The 24,800-nt window shown below is 37.3% G+C and overlaps 1 protein-coding gene across 1 annotated transcript in view; it reads left to right on the top strand.

The window, feature by feature from the left end:
- LOC148944136 (serine/threonine-protein kinase mos-like) overlaps nt 1-24,800 on the top strand; it is a 246,452-nt gene that overhangs the window by 142,716 nt on the left and 78,936 nt on the right. Inside the window, exon 3 of the mRNA XM_089099838.1 lies at nt 12,426-12,594. Within this exon, the coding sequence (XP_088955964.1) occupies nt 12,426-12,594 (169 nt within the window). The remainder of the gene's footprint in view (nt 1-12,425; nt 12,595-24,800) is intronic.

Raw genomic sequence — 24,800 nt, 5'->3', positions numbered from 1 at the left:
ACATTTATTATGGTGACAATTGGAACAGAGGAACCCTCTAGGGTGAAAGTCACAAATCTCTTCAAGGCAGAAATTACAGTCTTTAATTTGCACTGCGTGTCCCCTATACAATTTACATGGATTGCATAATTTACAATTTTCATTATAGTTTATAATATCCTAATAAAGCTCCTCCATAAAAACTGGATATTCCCCGGGGCATAACTTACAATACTTGCCCCTGGTTTCAGAGAGGTTTGTCGACCCCGATGTTTTTGCTATCAGATGTTTGAATTATTTTGGACAAATTAATTATTTCAAAATGTTGATCGGGTGCATTTGGGGGAAAGAGGGAGGGGAGGGGGGGCTAGTTGCCCTCAGATCGCTTTTGGCTATTCCTAAAAAGGGCACTAGAGCTTCTGGGATGGCGGGGGGGAGTATGACAACCCTGGAGGTATTGATATATGACCTTGGAACTTTTTTTTAGCAACATGACTATCTTAAAATTTTGATCAGATTCATTTGGGGGAAAAACTTCGGGGGCGAGGGGGAATTTAGCCTAAGATCATTTTTATTCTTAAAAAGAAAACCGAATTTCCAATCTAGTGAGAGTAGAAAAGCCCCTATTGATCCGACGCGAACACATGTGCTGCCATCTACAATTTAGTCTAACGCCAAGCTAACATAATTTATTCAAGGATTATTGATCGAGTCTAATGAAAGGTGTCAAGGTCGATTTATTTGTTGTTTCCATGTGTATTGTCTCCGGGGAGAAGTTTCCACATACGCATTAACGGTGAGGAAGAGATATATTGATCTAGGACAAGAGGGGGAAAGTGATTTCCGAGAATTTGATTGCGTTATCGTCTAGGACAAGTGGATTTCCGAGAAATTGATTGCGTGATCGACTAGGACAAGCTAACATAATTTATTCATGGATTATCGATCGAGTCTAATGGAAGGTGTCAAGGTCAATTTATTTGTTGTTTCCATGTGTATTGTCTCCGGGGCGGAGTTTGCACATGCGCATTCACGGTTGGTAAGAGATATATTGATCTAGGACAAGAGGGGGAAAGGGATTTCCGAGAAATTGATTGCGTAATCGACTAGGACAAGTGGATTTCCGAGAAATTGATTGCGTAATCGACTAGGACATGTGAATTTCTGAGAAATTGATTAAATAATCAGTGGGGAGAATATATTGATGCGCTAACGGGAAACAGGATCACGTGTCTCCTTCTAAGCCAATCAGAGGGCCGGAAATATTAGCGGGAGAGGATTGCAGAGAATATAAGGAAAGGATTTTTGCTATAATTTTTATTGGTCTGTGAATTGAATTCAAAGAAGTGAGAACAGTTTGACTTTACTCATTTGGATATATTTGTGCTGATGATGAGTGGAATGTTTACCCTATTAGAAGTTGATAGTGAAGTTGGTAGCAATAATACAAGAGCACCAAACATTGCGGTGGAAATTACGAGAGGATCACGGCTTTGTCTGGAATGGGATGAAGTATGTGCAAGATATGTGATATCCTTGAGCAAATTTAAAATGGAGGATCAATTTGTTTCGCTGCAAAAGTTAATATAGCGCATGTGAATAGACTTCAATGTGCTTTTAGTGCATTAGTGAAACATATCGAAGACAATAAACAGTATCGCTAATTGTACATGCTTAGTATTATTGTTGTAATTATTCAATAAAACTGTCACGAAATCGAAAATGTTCCCTTTTATTTGTTGTTAGAATGTTAAGCTAACGAATCATGGTCAGTCTAGAGTCAGCAGTCAGAATGAAAGGATTGAAAAATGAATAAATTTGAGAAAGAGAGAATTAGATCGAATCTGGGGTTTATGGAAAAACATTTGATTTTGGATGATGATATTCTTGAGTTATCTCTTCAACGCAGGATATTCTCTCGGGGAACACTTGACAATATAATGGGGACTGATTCTCCCCCATTGGACTATTGTATGCAGCCTTTTCAATGTGACTCAAATGCTTATACTCAATTTATTGATACATTAATTGGAACAAAGCAGAATAATATCGTGGATACACTTTTGAAAACATTGCCATAGATTCAATGTAGATGGCTCCTCCACCATTCGAAAGAGGTGAACTCACAGAGTTACTCCTCTCGCCTTACCTACACCCTAAATTTATCGAGCGAGGACGATTAGTTTTGTTTTAGCTGTGAGAGAGAGTTGACATCGGAAACCAAAAAATGTTCTATACATGTCCACTATGCATGTACACTCTTGGCAGTAGGACTCAATGTGAGAATTGTACAATTATTTATGACTATAGTGAAAAGTGTAAATTATGTAATCCTTGTAAATTACATAGAGGCTATGCAGTACAAATTCAAGGATGTAATTCCTGTCTTGAAGAAATTTGTGACTCTCACCCTAGAGGACATCTGTGCTCCAATTGTCACTCTGATAAATGTGATCAGTGGGAGATTACTTACCCCGCTATGATTGGAAAGAATCCCAAACGTGATTTTAGTTTATTTCTACGAGATTGGTATCGTCGTGGATTTAAGTTTTTCTGGGAGGAAGAATCTGGTCTACGATTCAACTATTGGGCTAACAAGACGATTTGGTTTCTACGTCATCATTGTGACGACACTGCCTATTATGACTATAAACCAAGTGATTTTTATTTGGCAGTTACCGAATGTGATTCACCATTTGAAAACACTGTATGTGATATTGCTTCAAATAGACAGATTGAAACACGTGAATTTCATAATATGAATGCAAATAGTATCATTGACTATACAAAGAGATATGAAAAGAGTGAAGTTACATTATACTGTAGAAAATGTGACCCTGACTTTGCAGTCAATCAAGATCAATATGCAGTCAATCCAAAGGATTTACCTGCACTAGTTGTTCACGACAGTTGCCTGTACACTGAAGAAGAAGAAATCTAAAGTGAACATTTAAAGACATTGTTGTATATATATGCATTTTATTAATAAACAAATTCACAAAAATGTTTTAAGCACTTTACTCTTAGGGCACTGAAATTTATATTATACAGGTCTGAGAGGATATTTTCCACTAGAAAGTCATTCAGACTTGGATTGTCTACATAAATGTTGAGAAACTGCTTGTAAGTATAGCCGCGACATCGGAACACTAAATATAGTAGTGCGTGGAAGCCACAGCTTTTAGTTGTCAGATCCTGCACTCTCCTCCGATTTTGAAAGATAGTTTTCCGACTGCTCTCAATATAGCTCCTGATGTGAGGTGTGAAAAATGTATAGGGTAGACCAAGAGGATCAAAAAATTTAATCGTCTTCATTGTTTGAAAGATGCACAGCCAATGACCCGTCAACACAGTCGACGGACTGCTATTAACAATAATTAAGGTATTGTCGACACTTTGAATTTTCCCTAGAAAGTCTGAGAGCAGACAATAGGATTTGTACTGGGACATGGGGGGATCAATATTAAATAAGTTGATTATTTGACTGGTGTTCATAGTGCCAAGTCTAGTAGAGCACAACCTTCGGGAGTGATTTCCCAATAGGTTTCATATTGATTTAGTGAGATTACTGCAATACTCTCAGCCAATGGGTCGGCAAATGTACCCTCTAAACGCACACTCCCCATACGTACTATACTCATATCCTGCGTGCCAGACAAATATAGTACAATGATACCAAGTGTTTTAGCAAACATTTCTTCGGTCATACCATTTTCAAATAGTTGCGAATCATGATCTAGGGTTTGCATGGTCAACTCATACAATGTTCTATAGGATTTATCAAAAGATAGATTGTAGAGTGGGATGCCGTTTACTTTGCAGACAAGAGATGAAAGTCCAAACATCTCGAACTTATGTGGGCATCCAGTCCACGATCCTATTGCACTAGCGCTTTTTACAAACGCCAAAGCGAGCTTTGACGGAATTTCGCCATTGATAAAGGATAAGTCGGTGTAGGTGCGTGACACCATGGCAATATGACGTTGATTGGTGATTGTATGAGGAACAAGTAGTTTAAAATTAGTTCCACTGACTCTCAGTTTTTCCACTGCCAAAGCAACAGAACTCATAACTTGTTGTTTGCATACATGAAGCATTGCCGATTTGAGGGAGAGACTTACATCAGGATTTGCCGCAAATTCGTGTCTGACTATGGAAGATGATGGAGCAAGCGTAAAATTTTATATCCACTTAAACATTTGGTGGTAGCCATTGGGGTATATTAAATATTTCATGATATATTTTTCAACTAGATGTAATTCACTAGTTGTAGCATTTTTAAGTGCATCAGTACTATCAGTATTAGTAATATATTCATATCCATTGGAGGTGCTTCTCATTTCCTTGTATGACTTGGGTGTCATCAGCATGAATTGCATATAGTTTGTATAATTTGAGAGATTGTTGCTTATGCTCACCAGCGTGTCATTGATGTAGACACTGATTTGACGAAATAAAATTATGTAATATACAATTTTCATAGGATATTCCATCGGCAAGAATTGGCAATGTATTATCAGATTTCCGGAGTTTCATTTGTAAATCTATAAATGTTGAAGATATGTCCATAAAGTAGTCTTCATTGGAATAAATTTGAAAGTAGATATTATCGGAGAGGGGTTGTTGAGGATAAAATTGTACATAGTATCCATGCTTGACACTCACATCAACATTTTTAGCATTGAATAGACTCAATGAGGCGGTGATTGAAGGTTGAGAATCATCATGCGGTAGGTAGGACATCTTAGGAAAAGAAATCTAGTTTCGATCTAACAATTCTCTTCCTGGGGCTTCTTCTTCTTCTGTTGTTTACAGTACGTGTCAGCTTTTCCTTCTTTTCTTTGACAGGGGTGATGTCTTTCGTTTCTGACCTGAGTAGAGACTGATGAGTGATGCATTGTTTCTCGACCTTTTTAAACCTTTTCCATTTTGTTTTAATCTCTCGCCAAGGGTTTGCACACCGGACCTAAGATTTTCCATAGCAATTTTTTTTAAATCCTTGCCAGAGCCCCAATCGTATAGTGTAGAGGATGCAAAATCTGTCGCAGCCGGTACAAGATATTTTCTAGCCAGAGGTAGTGAAGAGCGAAACAGCTTAGCAAACCAACTGCCAAGACCATAGCCAGACATTGACGAGCGCCCTTTGTAATAGTCCATTCCATTGCCCAGTTGTCTTGGGCCAAGAGTATTAACATAGCAGTCAATATCAGGACAAATGAATGCCACTTTTCTATTATTAGACATCTTGTTGTTGAACGATGGGATGAAAATGGCATGTAATCACAGCCAAACCTTTTGAAATTTCTAGGGAATCACCTAATTCAGTTCTTAGTGTTAACTGACAGAGTTCCAAATAGGAAGTGTTTACGGGAATATACTGAAGATGTTTTATATTGTAGTGGTGAATATGTTCTTGATTGGTTTTTCGTTCAAGAACTCGTAGGAGGGGAACATTTGAATTACCAACATGGGATGTTTCCACAAATGAAGCGTAGAGAAATATACATTTGTCCGTGGAGTAGGCAGGCGGGTAGTCAGCAAAAATGAAATTAGCGTTCCGGCACTTTTACCGTTGATTATATTGAGCTTAAAGCCAAGAACGTCCTTTAGATTATCATTGAGAATAACCTTTTCATTGGCAATAGGTGAAATAATGTAGATCTTGCCCTCCTCCTTTGAATAGTTGAAATGAAAAGCTCCTTTTTTACGAGCGGAAATTCTTTTATTAATAGAACGATATAAATCATTCATACAGGTGAGTTCCTCGTAGGGTAAATCAATATATGGATAATCCAACCAATTGATTTTTTGAATTTGTTCTTGTTCACCTGAGGGTGGTGGCGGCCAATCATAGGGTATAATTTTTATTTCATATTTACGATCTTTTCTCAGGATGTCGTAGGTATTTTTGAGAATACAGTCGACAAGAGCCACTTCATACTTTTCATCGAATTTGATGGTGGGGAGAGTTTCGTTCAAAAATCACTTGTTCTATTCAAGTCATTGTATAGAGGATCAGAAACATTGGACATGAAAGTCACATAGAAATCATTGTTCATTGTTAATATCTCCAGCACTGACCCAAGAATCAAAATCAGAGTTGTATCCTAGCCAGCGAACAAGCAACTGTCTCTGGCCCCTACGAGTACGACTCTTTAATATCTTTTCAATTTGATAAATTTCGCTAGTGTTTCTAACTTTTTGCAGTTCATATTCATAAAAACCGCCGAGAATCTCATCAACTTTGGTGTCTCGCAGTCGATATGTCGTGGGTTCGGTGTCCAGGATTTTGGACACTTTAAAAAGTTCAGTGCTCCATGAATAATTTCTCTTTTCCAAAATATTGATGGTTCTATTAATTCGAACAGTATCACCAGCATTGAATTTCTTCTTCACATTTTTTTTTCTTTTTCACCATTGGAATATTGCTTTAGGAAAGCATCAAATGTATTTTCACTGCAATGAACTTCCCGAGGGCTTGAGTTGGACAACGATCGATGAGGTCGTTGGTTATATATCCGCATGATTTTTATACTACCTCGCTTAAGCGAGCGCTAGAACTGTAATATTCGTATGCATATACACCTTTACTGGTCAATAGGTAATACATTTTACTGTCAGGAAAGTGTTGTTTAAGCAAAGGAAAACTATCAAAATTTTCGCTTTTCTACACTTGAATCAATTGACTCAATGCCTTGGGAAAAAAACTAAAGGAATCTAAAACCCTGATTTTATTACAGCACGTATGCCCATTATTTCAACTCGAGAAGCACCATCTTCTCGGCCGATTTGGGAATGATGTTATAGGTAAATGAATTATTTACCCCTGGACTATCTACTCCCCCTCCCTCCTTGTGCATACGTGCCAGTGGCGGTAAAATAAATTTTAAATCATAATTTGAATTATGAATAAAAACTGGAATAAAAAACTGCTGGCTAACGTTTAAGTTACTCGACTGATTCGCCACCCCTCTAAAATTACTACCCCCAGAGGATATTTCCTGCCCCAAGTAATTGTGGTCTCTGACTTTCCCCTTCCCCCCTCTTTTCCCTCTTTTCCCTTTCCCCTTATCCCCCTCTTCAAACTCTCCCTTACAAACCCAGCATATTTTATTATTTTTAATCGCGAGACGATCCTCTGCAGACAGCACCATAGGATAATGTGTATTTCTCAAACGAGAAAAAGCGCCATTAGCGGTGCCAATTAACTTAGTCAGTGCCTTGACCATGCACTCTCCCTCATCCAACGTTTCAACTATTTCTAACAACTGCATAGTGTTAGAACTGTCTCTTTGCGCGTGGGCGTAGGAGACTGCAATAGCTTGATGTTCTTTGATTCGATTTGGAAATCAAAGATCGTTCACTTCCACTAACTTCGGATCACAATCCAACGAGATTTTATTATTCTGGAGGAGGGTGTTTTGATGATTTTTAAAGCGTAAAATGGCCCTATCCCCTGAAACCATTTCCACTGACTGGTAGCCATGCCGTCTACAATGCTTCATATGATCCCGTAGCTTTAAATTGCTACGAAATTGCGACAGACATGTTGGACAGTAGAAATGTACCCCTAGATCCCTACTACCCCCCAGAACTCTACTGATGTCTATAATTGGGTTAAAATGGTCAATTGAATTGGGGTCTCTAGGTGGTGTGTACAACAGCCATACCCAGTGTTTAACCAATTCAATCGACGGACCTCATACTGGGAACACCCCCCCTTCTTTTTAGAGCGAACCCCATCTTCAAATGCAGTTTCATACTGAACCACAGTAACGCCGATATTTAAATGGGCATTGGCCCTTTCAAAAATATCAATAGACCTGAGCGTTACTGGGTATTTTCCCTCTAAATAAGAAAAATCTACAATGGGAAAATCGAAACCTTCCTTCCCATGTACAGCCCAGTGATCTAAATTCGTCTTGGTAGCGCCATCTGCTAGATGCTGAAATGCTGATATGAGGAAACATTTTTTTGAGGAAACATTTTTGATCTGTTCCAAAACAGATTCGCTGGACACCTCGACAACCTACTAAATCTGGATTATATTCTAAAACTGTACCTGTGTCCCTGTGCCCCCCTCTTAAAATAAAATCTTTTTAAATTTACAGATATTAACGCTTAAATTTTCAACATAAAGAACTACAGACCCGCTCCCATTTTCGTTATAATTCTCGAGATGCTTAATAATATGGCCTATCCACTCTGAAAAAACACCCTCAAAATTCTCTAAATTTGGATAGACCAGTCGCATCTCGGTGTGTACATAATGATGATAAACCTCACTTTTTCCCTCATTTAAATAAAACACCTTTAAAACAATAGAAACCTTAATTGAAACCATACGTCGTCCCCACAACTGAATTTGGTTTTCTCGCAGTTCATAAATTCTATACACATATTAATGGACAATTTCTACATGATCTAACACAAAATTACCACAAAAACGCGAATTAAATGGATCTCCAAAGGTTACAATGTAGACAACTATTGTATTTATAATCTTGTTTGATAGTTGTAACTCGGGGAATGGTGTAACATGGATACTACCCCCCTCCTCCACCTCCTGTCCCTGCTGTTGTATATTATTATCACCACCTCCTCCCCCACATTGCTCAATAATAGGGCTATGGGAAGCCACTTCAGCTGTTTGAAGTGAAAGTATGTTATCAGTGGGTGGGGGGGGTTCCCAGTTAATTCATTTGTAAACATCCTCTAAAAGCTGTAGTGTGTTTGGACTTAGCAAAGGTATGTCCCCCTGCTCAAGTGTGCTATTATCAACATTAAAATAATCAGCCAAAAAATCATTAGTATTAAACGGTATTTCAAGTGAATTAACGATACCATGCAATTCATTGATAGTTGGCGATTCATTGTCGTGAATTGCATGAAATTCCATTGCCCCTTCAATGAGTTCAGTACTTCTTTCTTCAGTTGGTGAGGGGTCAGAGCATATGGAATCAATGTAATCTATAAAAGAAAAATAGCTTATTTTCAAAGTATCTACATCATTCCTATTTTTAAAAATTGGATTATTATTTAAAAACGCGCTTAGCAGTAGCATTTAGTTCCATACTCTATATATATTCTGAAAGTTCCAACTTAATACCGTCTAAAAGATGACATAGAAGGTTTTGATTTTGTTCAACCAACCTCCAAAAATTTCATATTAATACTCTTTATCTGCTTTGGAAAAAAAAACCTGGGTCTTTACTTGGTTTGAAATGGATAGTCTATCCCTTTAAGGTCATCTCTTGTCCTGATACACAGCTTATTCAAATAGAAAGTTGTTTTTATGATATATTTAGTGGCAAAGTGAACCATTCGTCAACAAAGCAGTTTCTACTTGAGAAACAATATCACAAAGAATTTTCTACTTAAAATTGGAAATTATGACCATAATATAGTGCCTTTTTTGGCTTCACTAACCTACCTCACGAGAATTTCGTAGGCAGAATGCATGCACTTGACTTGATTCAATAATTAAACAGTTCAAAAGGAGAGCGTTATATTTCTTTTGGGAGAAAAAATCTTTAGCGGAAATTAAAATATAGAAACTTACATTTAGATTTGTCAGCTTGCATGTTGAGGGCTGTAGGGGCCACATTCTTGCCTTGCATTGGTCGTGACGGGCCTGAAAACGCTTGATAGGGTGCGACCTCACAATCTTGTGCAGCAGTGACGTTATGAGCAGCCATCCACTCTCTCTTTAATTTTCTACCAGGCTGCGTTGGAGCCTGCGTGGATGGGAATTGGGCAGGCAACACTTGTCTGTAGGGCCTCGGCCAGTTACCATACTGCACAACTGTCACCTTCGCAGGGGTTTTATTATTTACCATTGCTCTTTTTTCAGGTGGAGGGGCCATACATTTTTCATAATTTGCCTTAAAGAAGAGAAAAAATTTAGTATTGAAATAATTTTTCCCTTTTTTACAGAAGGAAAATTAGTACCCCCCTCCCCCCAACCCCCTACTTGAAACTTTCCAAATATTTAATCACAACGCATGTCCGTTATATAAGAAATCTCAAGGGCGAATTGTAATGTCATGGGAAACCATATGTAACCGACTCCCTGATTGGCCTAGACTGAGATGTAACCGTCCCTCTGATTGGCTTAGAAGGAGACACGTGATCCTGTTTCCCGTTCCTGGATCAAAACATTCCCCCCAGTGATTATGTAAATCAAGTTCTCGGAAATTCACTTCCCCCTCGAGTCCTAGATCAATACATTCCCCGTAGCGATTATGTAAATCACCCCCAGTGTCATTACACCTGGACAAACAACAAATAAATCGAACATGGAAATACATCAAAGTGAGAAAAATCCTGCTTTTTCATTCTCAGTGACAAAACCATAAAAATATGCATAAATTATGTACTGTCGGCGTTAGACTCAATTGTAGATGGCAGCAGTGGTGTCGTCTGGGGCTGGTACCCTCCTTTCTACTAGTGAGTCTTTTCCAAAGTTAATAGGATCATCTCTTCCACGAAAACCTCATATGCCCCTTGGGGCATAACTTTCAGCCCTTGCTTCCAGGCTCTGGGGGGGGGGGGATGTGTTGACCCTGGAGGCACTGTTTTATTATCTCTTGATTATTTTGGAAGAAATGACTATCTAAAAATTTTGATCGGATATATTTGAGGAAAAGAGGGCATGGGGAGACTAGCTGCCCTCCGATCAACTTTTATTTTAAAAAAGGGAACTGAAACTTTCAATTTCCAATCAAATTGAGCCTCTTCCAAAGTTTGTAAGGCCGCCCCTTCCACAATAATCTTATGTGGCCCCCGGGCATAACTTACAAATCTTGCCCCTGGTCTCTGGAGGTCATGTCAACCCCGGAAGCACTGTTATATTATGTTTGGATGATTTTGAACGAAAAGGAAATCTAATAAATTTGATCGGGTGTATTTGCGAAAAAAAAGGGCGTGAGGAGGAGTACCATCCGATTACTTTTGACTCTTAAAATGGGAATTACAACTTTCAATTTCTAATTTAACGAGCCTTCTCCAAAGCTTTTACGACCCTCTTTCCATAAAAAACCTAATATGCCCTTCGACTCTACTTACAAACCCTTGCCCCCAAGCTCAGCGCGTTATCTCAGTCCCGGGGCCATAGTTATATTATTTTTGGACAATTTTGAACAAAATAGCTATCTCAAAATTTTTTATCAGATGCATTTTGGAAAAAGGAGGCGTGGGGGGGGGCAATTCGTCCTCTTATTACTTTTGACTCTTAAAAAGGGAACTAGAACTGTCAATATCCGATCAACTGAGCCCTCCCCCCCAAAAAAAAAAATTAACAGCCACCGCTCCCATTAAAAACTAATATTACCCATGGCCATAGCCTACAACCCTTGCTCTCGGGTTCTGGGGAGTTGTTTCAGCCTCGAAGCCATATTCATCTGATAATAGGATTATTTTGAACAAACAGCTATCTCAAAATTTTGATCGGATGTATTTGGCGAAAAGAGGGGCTGTGGAGACTAGATGTCCTCTGATCACTTTTGATTCTTAAAAAGGGAACTAGAGATTTTAATTTCCGACCAAACAAGACTCCTTCAAATTTTATACGACCACCCCTTCTGTAGGAGCCTTAAATACCTCCGGGGTATAATTTATAATATTTAGCCTCTGGCTCTGGAGGGTTCTTTCGACTGTGGAGTTTTCGCTAAAAGGTTTATGGACTATTTGAAAAAGTAGCTATTTCAAAATTTTGATCAAATACGTTTGGGGAAAAAAGGTTGTGGAGGAGGGGGCTAGTTGCCCTCCGATCACTTTTGGTTCAAAAAAGGGTACTAGAACTTCTGATTTCCAATCTAATGAATCCCTTCGAAGTTTGTACGACCATTCTTTCCATATGATGTGCCTAAGGAGAAAAAATAAGACAAAGTAAAATATTGAAGCCTTGTGGCCTTTACTATAGGCAACGCTATAGCATACCTCTGATAACAAGATCGGTGATGATAACTTTTAAGATGGAATTGGCCAGTCTTCACAAAAAAGAAAAATCTATGAATTTTATATAAATAATAGCATAAGACTAAATAATAGCGAACACAACATTAGATTTTTAAACCAGTGTTGATCTGTGTTCTGCACTGAAACAAATAAAGTACATTTAAAACATAAAATGCACAACAACTTGCAAATTTAAGGCTAAAACCTTGCAAATAAAACATTTAAAACTAAAATTACGAGAAGATAAATTTATATACTTTTCAGTTTTTATAAATCGTCGTTTTATCTCATGGATTTTATTTATTTATTTTTATTTATTTTTTTTAGTTGCTTTTTAATCTCTAGCAAGCTACGGTAATGTAGCATATATTTGTTGAGTTGATCTTTATTATACTGTGAAAGAAATTAATGGCAAACTTTTAATAAACCTATAATTTACAGGTTGTTACTTAATTTTCGCTATTGGTACACCATTAATTTTTTTTCAGATTTGCTGAGCAGATATCCAGTGGACTAGAATACATTCATTCAAATGGAATTTTACACCTTGATATTAAACCAGCGAACGTATTGGTTAACAGTCAGAAAATCTGCAAAATTAGTGACTTCGGCTGTTCGGTGACCGTAGATGCTCTTGAAAGAGTTTCTCAAATCAAGGTTAGAAACGAAATTGTTCAAAGCAAATTTTGGCTAAATATTATTGTCGTTATTATAAAGTTAATTATTTCGTAACTTTCTTTAAGTCGGTATTTCAAAAAAAAAATATTCCAGATGGTTTTAAAGGCCAGGGTTTCCGACTGGGGATTCTGTCTACTCCCAGATAGACAATACTATCTCTGCTTTTTGTTAGGATCCAAAGTTTCTTTCTGAAACACTTACTGATCCTAAATAATTAGCAACTCTCTTCATTCTCCTTTATAGATGTATTGACAGATATCTAGTATACCTTAGAATCCCCGAATGACATTTATTTCCGCTATCATGCAGAATCTTGTGAATGCACCATTTTATCTATTTTTGCTGTTTACTCTGTTTCTGAAATACTCAATTTTTTACCTTTAAGATTTGTTTTGTTGCGAACAGCCCGTTTTATCATTAATACAGGTCTATCAGGAATGTGATCTTTCATCCCCTTCGTCGTTCTTTTTTTTTAGCTAGGTCAATAAGGACATTCAAAGCACTCAGTAGCTACAACGTTGTGCACTCCGAAATGTGATAGGTAATGTTTGGTATCAAGCATAGTTTGTTGTGTTCATAAATGACTTTTCCCTCTCCTAATTACTTATTTTAATTACTAATTACTATTTATTAATTACTTATTCTCAACACTCGACATCACCATTGTACTTGCTTCTGTTTAGAAAAAAAAATGTTAAAGAACTATTTTCATCACTGTTGTATAGGAAGCGGCTCTTGCTTTGACCGAACGAAGTTAAAAAAAAAAAGAAATTATTACTTTGCATGAAAAAACAGCCAAAAAAAACATGTCTTCATCGATTTAGCTTTCAAAATGACAATGGTTGTACCAACAGTCTTGCGGTTGTTGCTAATGCTCTGCTTGTAGTACAGGAATAATAAGGTTTGACCGGGAACAAATTCATAAAATATTGCTTTCTTCACTATCCAGACCAGAAAAAATCGCTGAAGAACATGTCCAAAATCGCCATCTCTAACTCATTGCGAAATTTGTTTTTTCGCAATTTTTGTTTATTAATTTTTTTGGAAAAAAAAATGAAATATCACGAAACTGGTGTTTGATAGGTCTTTCTGTATCAGATTTAAAAGCTGAAACGATATCTTATGTTAGTTTCTCCGAAATGTTACAAAATAAATCAGAAATACTCTGTTTTTGAACAAAAATGAACAAATTTTAACGTTTGGGTAAAAAAAAACGAGCGTTCGATAGAAGTTTCTAGATCAGTTTTGAATTGACAAACTAGGTTTTCTGAGATACTTTAAGATCTTTTTAATGCCATTCTCCCCACCCTACCCCAAAAACCTTGCTCTTCGCAGGCATTTGAGATAAAAATCCATCCACCTTCATAACTATATAAAACGAAGTAGTAAAAATTATTTGTAATAAAACGAAAGAAAATTGCACATCTGATTGATCAAATGAACAAAAATCACAGGGAAAATTAAATCACAGGCTTAAAGCTAATCCTCAGAAATTTCATCTTCTTGACACTTCGCGTTGTTGTACGAAACTCCTCTGCACACTCGACAAGCTATGGTGCATTCCAGTCCATTTTTCTTGCAGGAGCATCTCTCACTTTCGCAACCATCAGCTCGGCAAGAACACTTCACTGTCTTTAGAAGATGAGGAGGAGCAGCGGGGAGATCCGTCACTTTGGCTCTAAGACTTCGTTACCTTGAAGATTCCATCCCCAGCTTAGGGGGTCAACTCTGTTCCCTAGCCAAATCTGAACCTGACTCTACACTCGGAACGAATGATACTTCGCTGCCATCTTAGTCGGAGGCAGCTCTTGTGGGTGTACGAATGAGGTGGCAGTATTAACTTTCCTCTGGAAAACTTGGTTCCTGGCAGTTTCAAGACTTGGCAGATCCTGGCAGTTGTAGAGTATCAGCAAAGCTTTCTCTCCAGCTGCAGCTATCTCATCATGAGATGCAGATTTTTTGGTAAACAGTGTACTGGCGTCTCTGAAACTCGAGCTGAATAACAATAGCTTAAGAGCTTTTCCTTTTCCGATGCCATAATGGTACGATCTTATGTCTCAACCCAGTATGGCGTCATAGAACGGAATTAGCAGTAAAACTTCTGACCATAGCTTGTCTTTTACATGACAATTATCCCAAGCTGATCATTCAATTCAAAATCCTACCCCCAGTTACATTTAAAGTTGGTTTGAGTTAGTGTTTATTTTGCACATGAGGAGGAAGAAATCATCTGGGTCATAAGCAACCGCAATGGTGTCGCTATGGACTGTAGTTTCCGTAGCCTTCTTCACTATGTCTAGATCAGCATCTCCTTCAGAGTGGTATACATCGCAACCGCTGGCTACCAGAGCGTTTCCAAAAATCTTCAGAAAACGCGATTTGTTCTCCTTACATGAAAGAAACTCCTCTTTCTTCATGCAAAGATTCATGTTTTCGGTAAATAACACTTCGTGGCCGACAGATCCAGCTCGACGCAAATGGGTTGCATCTTTGATTGACGGACCGCCGTCGTATCCGTCGAATACGACAACTGCACGGGGATACTTTTTTTCGACGTAATGAATGTACGAAAACATGATAGCCTTGTATGTGGAAGTGACCTTTCATGGGATCCGATGGAGAAGGGCGCCCCTGTCTAAGACGAAGCTGGTAATTCCCACCGGTCTTGGGGACTGAGCATCAAACTCACATGACTCATAGACTGCTTTTGCTGTCTCAGGCTTGTTGGCCTTTCGCATGAATCCGTTTCTTTCGAAAAGAGCAGGAGGAATGGTACAGAGCTCAAACTTGAAATAATCTTCCTAGAGACTAGACCTATGGGCAACGATAATGAGCCTCTGAAAAAGTAGCACCGGGACGATATGCGCCACTTCAGAAGAGCCTGACTTTCTTGTGGTCATCAGAGTCACTTGGTCTTTCTTTTTAAAGACGTGTTCCTTCAAGGTCTTTTCTGACATCTTGTCTAAGGTTTTCTTCCCAGCTGATTCGGCTTCGTCAACGTTCACGCCTGGAGATGAAGTTACTCCATTTGCAACGTTTCTCAGTTGTACATTGCCTTTGAATGGGGATGACACTTCGGAGAAATCTACCAACTTCGCAGTATCTTCCCAGTCACGAGTGTGTCTGATAAGACTCAAGTCACAATGCTGCTCGCTTGTAGGCTAGCCAATATTTGCCAGGTTCTGCATTAAGCGATTAACCTCAAGACACAACGGCCTCGATAGGACCCAAATCGCTCTCTGTTCTTCAGTAATGCCACCACCACAAGTGAGCCCTCCCGATGTCTTTAGGCTTCGCATGTACTCTTGTTCAATAAGTAAGTCTGCTGAGAGGACGGCCCAGCACCGATCTGACCTTCTAATCTTGTGTCCTTGCTCACTAAACATCTGAAACATTTTTGAGTGACGACTAGGAAATTTAGTCATCTCTTGGGTGTACCACCAGTTTTTATTGCCAAAAATAGAAAAATTTTGCTTTTTTTAATAAAAATGGATTTTTTCATATTATTTGACGTTTATAAGAGAAACTAACGTCAGAGACGGTTTCAGCTCTCAATCTTGATACAGATAGACGTATCAACCACTCATTTCGTGACACTTCATCTTTTCATGAAAAATAAAAATTAATGTAACAAAAATAGCGAAAAAAAAAACAAATTTTGCAAAAGGTTAGATATAGGGATTTTGGATATGTTGTTCAGCGCTTTTTTCTGGTCCGGATGGCGAAGGAAGCATTACGTTATCAATTTGTTCCTGGTTCGGGCATTTTTTTTTCGTATTATTACTGTACTACTAAGGCTTTTTGTATAAGTAGTTCACTCACCTTGGCGAGTCATAATTTTCGACATGCCTTTGATTCCCTGGTCCACCCCTTTATGCTTTTAAGGGCTGCTAAGAGAGGAGTAAATCCGGCTATCATCAGATCTCAAGTAGAGATGTATGTGAAGCTGCCAATCCGACTTAAAATCTTTCTTAAACAAGATGAAATGGCAAAGCCACTGAATAGAACTGTACCAGTTAAGACATGAGCTAGTAAAGAAGCCATCGCCTCACCTTATTAATTCAATTAGCTCCTAGAAGCTCAAGACCAGTGTGAGATGTCTTGCGTTCTTTCTATTATCAAAATGTCTCCTTAGCCACTTAAGCTGATGACATTTTTACCCTCAACCGAACTTCGGACAAAATTTCTGAAACTTTCCAAAAACTGCAAACAGAATACTTTAAATCTGGACTTGAATTTAATGTTGAAAAGTCCGACGTAGTGCTTTTTAATTGGGAAGGCCAAATTTCTGATGAAATTGTACAAGAGAATTTAAAAATATACACATCTAACCAAATCGTTTATCTTGGTATTCCCATTCGAAATACAAGTCCCAACAATCGTTATCTCCTAAAAGAAGGCATGAAACGCCGCATGTCAGTTTTGTGTGCTTCCATTCATGCTAAGCTTTGTTTCAATAGCCTTTATCTGGTAACCCAGTACAACACTGTTGCTCTCCTCCCCATCCTCTACATTGCATCCTTCTGGGAGATTCTTACCTGATAAACTAAAAATCAACTCCACTTTCATTCTTTTCGCAAAATGCTTCCTGAGATATTCAATTTGGCCACGCAATTCAAAGATCATCAATAGTCCTTACAGTGGCGTCGTTTAGGGGAAGGTGGTTAGTTGCCCCCTAATGATTTGGAGAAAAAAATAATTAGGTAACTTTAAAACTGTTGCTCGTTTTAAGTTTAAATTTCGTTCTTTACTTTGAACAGACAATTTTTTTTTTAATTAATTCACCCTTGTTTTTAATATAAAAAAGTGAAAAACAGAGGTCCTTCACATTCCCTAATATTCTCAATCATGGGAGGTGGCCCAAGGACATCCCTCCATGGTTCGGACTCCGACCCAAACAAAAGCTTTTTAGCGATATTTTATTCCAAACTTTATGGAAGCTGACCCCTGGCCCTCTTTCAATGGCCCTACCCCCCCCCCCCAGAAAAAAACACAACAACAACAAACAAACAAAATAATTAACAATATGGTATTGCATATCCAATGGGAGCTAACCCCTGGCCCTCCATCCATGGCCCTACCCCCTGCCCCACCAAAAAAAAATTTTCAGGATGTTTTTCGAAAAATCCTGGAAATTCAGTTTCATTCTATTACTCTTTCCAAGATTGTTCAAGACACCTATAGTTTTCACTACAAACAAGAGTTTGGCTACTGTCCGTTTCCCTAACGGTAAAAGCAAAAAGCCTACTGCGTATTTGGCGCTTCATTAAAACGAATTGCATTACATGAAAATTTAAACTAAAATGAAAATAGCAGTGAAATAAGACTTTGATCTGATGAGTTTTCAGCAATTAATATCATTATATATCAAATATTCAGTTTAATTTTATTAGTTCTTGCCAAGACTGTTCAAGATACATATAGTTTTATTTTTGAATAACAAAATATTTTGGAATAGGGAATTTTGAAAAACTTGAACCTTTGGCAATCAAAAACGAACAGATATTAACTTTAAAAAACTTTCCAAAAAACAAGTTTTTCAAAGAAATTTAAAAGGCCATATTCAACTTAAGATCAGAAGGAATAAAGACCTACATTAACTCAAACTCAAAACAACCAGAAACCAAAAACGAACAGAAATTAAATAAACAATCATAGTAACAAAATATACAACAGGCACTAATATAAATGAATAAATAAATCTTCAAACGAGTAAAGTTTAAATCGAATATGCAAATAAAGCTTAAAACGAACAAAAACTCTTTTGCTATTGAAGCATAAATCAGACCCAAAACGAACAGAAATTAAATAAACAATTATAGCAAACAAACATACAACAGGCACTAATATAAATAAATAAATCTTAAAACGAGTAAAACAGAAATTAAATATGCAAATCAAGCTTAAAACGAACAAAAATCACTACAAACAAAAGTTTGGGCACTGCCTCCTTCCCTAACTGTAAAAGTCTAAAAACTACTGCATCATTGACGCTTTAGCTCGTACTTTAGCTAGATTAAATAAAAAAAAACAAGTTTTTTAAAGTGAAAGTAGGGAGCGACATTAAAACTTAAAACGAACAGAAATTATTCCGTATATGAAAGGGGCTGTCCCCTCCTCAACGCCTCGCTCTTTACGCTAAAGTTTTTTATTGTTTTAAAAAATAAAGTTGTGAGAGAGTCAAACTTTAGCGTAAAGAGCGGGGCGTTGAGGAGGGGACATCCCCTTTCATACACGGAATAATTTATGTTCGTTTTAAGTTTTAATGTCGCTCCTTACTTTCAGTTTAAAAAACTTGTTTTTTTTTTATTTAATTTTTGAACGTTTTTGAATAAATGCAGGTTTTGATCTTGGCTCACAGTACATGAATAATTAAAACAAAATTTTCATTTTAATTCACTTTTATTTCGGTAAATGGCTTTCTCGAAACTTGTTTAATTTTGTTTACGAACGTTTTTATTAGTAATAAATAAACGTAACTCACGAATTAACTTACGTAACGAACTTCTATATTCATATATTTTTAATATGTTTATTAGGGGGTTCGCCCCCTAGTCAATACCTTGCTCTTTAAGCGAAAGCTCAAATTTTGTTCCAATTCTTTAAAAATGACCGCTTAATCACAAAGGCTTAATCACGTTAATTAGAATAAATAGCTCTTATGAAAGTACTAAAAAATCTTTGGCTTAAAGAGCGAGGTATTGACTACGGGGTGAACCCAATCATATATGTAATATTTTCTGTTCGTTTAAAGTTTCGATGTTGCTGCTGTTGCAGTTGAAATACTTGTTTTTTTATATTAAATTTCTAATTATTTTTTAAATAATGCTGGGAAGTCCGGTGTCCCCTTCATAGCAATGTCCCTTCCCCCATGAAAACTTCCTTCCTGGAAAAATCCTCCCAAATAACCCCCGACCCACCCACCCCGCCCCCCACTACCAGGAAAAATCTCCCCTGAAAACGTCTGTATACTTCCAAATAACCAATACTATATGTTAACATTGGGTAAAGTTCATTCGGGTGACTTTGGGAAAAAAATGAGCGTGGGATGGGGCCTAGTTGCCCTCCATCTTTTTGGTCACTTAAAAAGGGCACTAGAACTTTTAATTTCCGTTAGAATGAGCCCTACCACGATATTCTAGGACAACTGGGTCGATACGATCACCCCTGGAAAAAAAAACAAACAAATAAACACGCATCCGTGATCTTTCTTCTGGCAAAAAATGCAAAATTCCACATTTTTGTAGATAGGTGCTTGAAACCTCTACAGTAAGGTTCTCTGATACGCGGAATATGATGGTGTGATTTTCATTAAGGTTCTATAATTTTTAGGGGGTCTTTTTCCCTTTTTTCGAAAATCAGCCAAATTTTCTCAGGCGCCTAACTTCTGATGGGTAGAATTAAACTTGATGAAACTTATATATTTGAAATCAGCATTAAAATCTGATTCTTTTGATGTATCTATTTGTATCAAAATACCGTTTTCTAGAGTTTCGGTTACCATTGAGCCGGGTCGCTCCTTACTTAAAGTTCTTTACCACGAACTGTTTGATAAGTCAAATTGGTTGTAGTTTAGTCATAGAAGTCAGTAGGGGTAAGGAGATCAGCCCCAGGAATAATTCAATTGTTTTAGCATTTCAATTCCAATATCAAAGAGTTCGTGATAACGAACTGTAAGTAAAGAGCGACCCGGCTCAATAGTAACCGAAACTCTAAAAGACGGAATTTCGATACCCATGGATATATAAAAAGAATCCGATTATTATACCGATTTCAAATATTTAAGTTTTGTTAAGTTGTTTTACCCCTCAAAGAAGACGAGCCTGAGAAAATCTGCCTGATTTTCAAAAAAAAAGAGGAAAAACGCTTAAAAATCATTATATCTAAATGAAAATCACACCATCAGATTCAGCGTGTCAGAAAATTCTAATGCAGTGGTTTCAAGTTCCTATCTGCAAAAATGCGGATTTTTTTTTTTTTTTTTTTACCAGAAGAAGGGTCAGGAATACGTGTTTATTTGTTCGTTTGTTTTTGTTGTTGTTGTTGTTTTTTCCAGGAGTGATCTTATTGGCCCATTGGTCCTAGAACATCGTGAGAGGGCTCATTTAAACGTAAATGAAAAGTTCTAGTGCCCTTTTAATGGACCAGAAAAATTACAGGGCAACTAGGCCCCCTCCCCCGCCTTTTTTCCCAAAATCGTCTAATCAAAATTCTGAGATAGCCATTTTGTTCATCATAGTTTAAAGGCCCGACAACTATGCCTTTAGGTATAATATGACCCCCCCCCCAAAGCCCCAGGGGAAAGGTCTTGAAGTTACAAAATTTGCCCATTGCTTACGTATAGTATTTGTTTTGGGGAAATATGCATACATTTTCTGGTGGGGTTGGGGACATATTTTCTACTGTTTTTTTTAGAGGGGAATTTTCCATGGGGAGGGATGTTTCCATGTGGAGAACTTGTCAGGGGAAATTATACGCTAGGGGAAGTTGCCAGAATTCCTATACAAAATTCTTTTTATGTGTCTTGCTTTCAATTTTCCTTCTCAATTTTACGGGTGGAGTTGTTAAGGATAATTGTCCAGGATACATTTTAACCGGGATTGACTTGTTTAGAGGATGTTTCTGGGGCAGGGGGATTTCTCCGTGGAGGTGGGGCTAGATTTTCAACTGAAAGTAAGGAGCAACATTAAAACTTAAAACGAACGAAATTATTACGTAAGTAGTAAGTTATATAAAGGTTTCACGAGTGATTGCGTAATATGACTTACCAGGGTCAGTCACCTATTACTACGAACGGTACATGCCTTACCAGACGTGTTTCTAAGGTAACACCCATTTTTTTTGGGGTCAATCAGAGAGAGAGCGGTGGTTACTCCATATACAGTAACTTGAATAGTAATTGTATTCAGATATAAAGAGTAGTTTTCATTGTAGTTAATAATAGTAAGAGAACTGAATTCAGAGAGAGAATAGTTTATTTGAGAGGATATTAGTGGAGAAAAAATGAGTGGTGCATTTACATTATTGGAGATTAATGATGGAACCGACAGCAGCAGTAGCAACGATATACGAGTACCCAATGTAGCTGTTGAAATAACCGCTGGCTGTAGACTATGCCTTGAATGGGATAGTATGTATGCTAGATACGTGATATCATTAAGCAAGTTTAAGCAGGAGGAGCAACTATGTTTTGCTGGAAAAGTGAATATTCTCCATATAAATAAACTTCGGTCAGCATTAGATGTCCTATCGAAATATATTGATGAGAACAAAATGGATCAGTGAATATTATTATTGTAATTATGTTCAATAAAAATGTTTCTAAATCAATGGTATTTTTTTCTTTCTATAGTAGACTAGCGTATATTTTCTAGAGTACAAAAAGAAATTCTGGTTAGTCTGAAGTTGGTTGTGAGAGAGTTAGGACTTTAAGAAATGGATAGATTCGAAAAAGACCGAATCATGATGAATCTGGTTCTTGTGGAAAAACGTTTGATTATAGATGATGGTTTTATAGAGTTGTCTATTCAAATGAATATATTTTCTCGCGGAATGCTTGTCGATATAATAAAAACTGATTCTTCATCACTACATTATTGTATTAAGCTTCTACATCGTGGTCCAAATGTATTTACACGATTTATTGATATATTGATCACGACACGGCAAAATGATATTGTGGATATACTTTTAAACATTAGTTCCGAAATTTAGGACTTCTTTCGTGAGAAAGATGGTTCTCAAGGATGATTTACTCCTCTCTCTCTCTATTTCAGACAATTTTTGTTGTTCCTAGCTCAGTTTCATTGTGGTAGTGAGAGTGTCAACACATGACAAAATGTTCCATACATGTCCGTTATGTATGTACACACTGGGCAGCTGGTCATCATCATGTGAGAATTGCACAATGATTGATGAGTATGATGAAAAGTGTAGATTATGCAACCCGTGTAAATTGCATAGAGGATATGCTGTACAAATTAAAGGTTGTAATTCCTGTCTTGAAGAGGTGTGTGACTCTCATCCTAGAGGCCACCTATGCTCCAATTGTCATTATGATAAATTTAATCAGTGCTAGAACACATATCCCGGTATGACTGGAAAGAATCCTAAACGTGATTTTAGTTTATTGCTACGAGATTTGTATTGTCGCGGTTTTAGATTGTTCTGTGAGGAAGAGCCGGGTCAACGATTCAACTGTTGGAACAACAAGATAATATGTTTTCTTAGTCATCGTTGTTAATACAATGTGTTTTATGATTATAAGCACAGTGATTTTTATTTGGCTGTGACTGAATGTGATTCTACTCTTGATGACACTGTTGGTTAAATTGCTTCAAATAGGCAGGTTGAAACATGTGAATTCTATAGAATGAATGAGAATAGTATCATTGACTATACAAAGAGATACTACAAGAGTGAAGTCACACTCTACTGTAGAAAATGTGACCTTGACATTGCAGTACATCAGGATCAGTACACTGTGAATTCAGATAATCTACCTGCACTAGTTGTTGTCGACAAATACCTAGTAGTGGATGAAATCTAAAGAGTAGAAAAGTCGTTTTATCATGTATATAAATTTTTATTAATAAACAATTTCACATACATCTTTATAAAATTTTATTCTTAGGGCACTAAAATCAATATTAAATAAACTTGTAAGTATATTATCAACTATAAATTTGTTAAATTGAGGTAATTCAAAGTATATGTCGAGAAACTGCTTGTAGGTGTAGCCACGACATCTGAACATGAAAAAGAGTAGTGCATGAAATCCACATGTCTTAGTCGTTAAATCCTGTACTCTTCGTAGATTTTGAATAATGGTTTTCCCCCTGCTTTCAATAAAGTTGCTGATGTATGGAGCGTAGAATTTATACGATAGGCCAAGAGGATCAAAAAATTCAATATTCTTCCCTGTTTGAAAGATGCATAGCCAATGACCGGTCTTCAAAGTCGATGAACTGCTATTAACAATGATTAGGGTATTGCTAACACTTGGAATTTTTTCAATGAAGTCCGAAGGTATGCAATAGGACTTGTACTGGGACATGTATGGATCCATACTAAATATGTTGATTTTTTAGTTTGTGTTCATGGTGCTAGGTCTAGTAGAACCCTGCCGTCGGGTGTGATTTCCCAATAGGTTTCAAATTGACTTAGTGATATTAGCGTGATACTCTCAGTCAGATTATTGGCAAATGTACACTCTAAACGTACATTCCCTGTTCGTACTATGCTCATATCCTGAGTCCCTGGCAAGTCCAAAACAAGACTCCGAGTTCTGTTTGCAAACATAAAATTGATTGATCCTTTTTCTAGTAGCTGTGAGCCATGTTATAAGCAGCTTAGGATCAACTTGCTCAGATTTCTATATGATTTTTTGTAGAACGATAGAGTTTACAGTGGAATACAAGTTGCTTGGAATAAGAGACTACACAGACCAAAGAAATAAGAATTATGGGGGAAATCAATCCAGAATACAACAACACTACTACTTTTCAAAAAATCTAAAGCCAATTATGATGGGATTTCTCGATTGATAAATGATGAATCGCTATAGCTACGAGAGCCAGTGGCAATGTGATGTTGATTAGTGATCGTATGAGGGACAAGAAGTTTAGTTTTGTTACCATTGGTTCTTAGTTTTTCCGCTGCCAATGCAACAGAGCTCATAACTTGTTGTTTTTGGACGTGGAGAATTACCGATGTGATAATAATATTTGCATCGGGTTCTGCAGGAAGTGTTTTTCTCAAAATGAAATTCGATGGGGCCATCTGTAGCTTTATGTCAATCTTTAAATTGGGGGGTAGCCATTGGGATATATTGAATATCTCATGATTTAATTTTCCAACTAGATGATACTCCTGGGTCACTGCAGTAGTCAACTCACCGTCAGTATCACCACCTGATCGATATTCATAGCCCAATGATTTTCCTCTCAACTCCTTGTAGTCCTTTGGCGTCAATATCATAAATTGTATGTAGCTTGCATAGTTAGATAAATTATTGATAGTGCTCACCAATGTTCCATTAATAAATACAATAATTTGATTGAATAGGTTGAGTAGAAGACAGTTGTCATACGAGAGACCATCGCCGGCATTTGGAATTGTATTATCTGACTATTTCTTCACCACAACATTTAAATCAATAAATGTTGACGACAAATCAATGAAAT

The sequence above is a fragment of the Artemia sp. Qi Xiang Cuo genome, chromosome 14 (assembly GCF_049724085.1).
Source record: "Artemia sp. Qi Xiang Cuo chromosome 14, ASM4972408v1, whole genome shotgun sequence".
Lineage (NCBI taxonomy): Eukaryota > Metazoa > Arthropoda > Branchiopoda > Anostraca > Artemiidae > Artemia > Artemia sp. Qi Xiang Cuo.
Note: the sequence above shows the minus strand (reverse complement) of the source record. Positions and strands in the feature narration are given on the sequence as shown.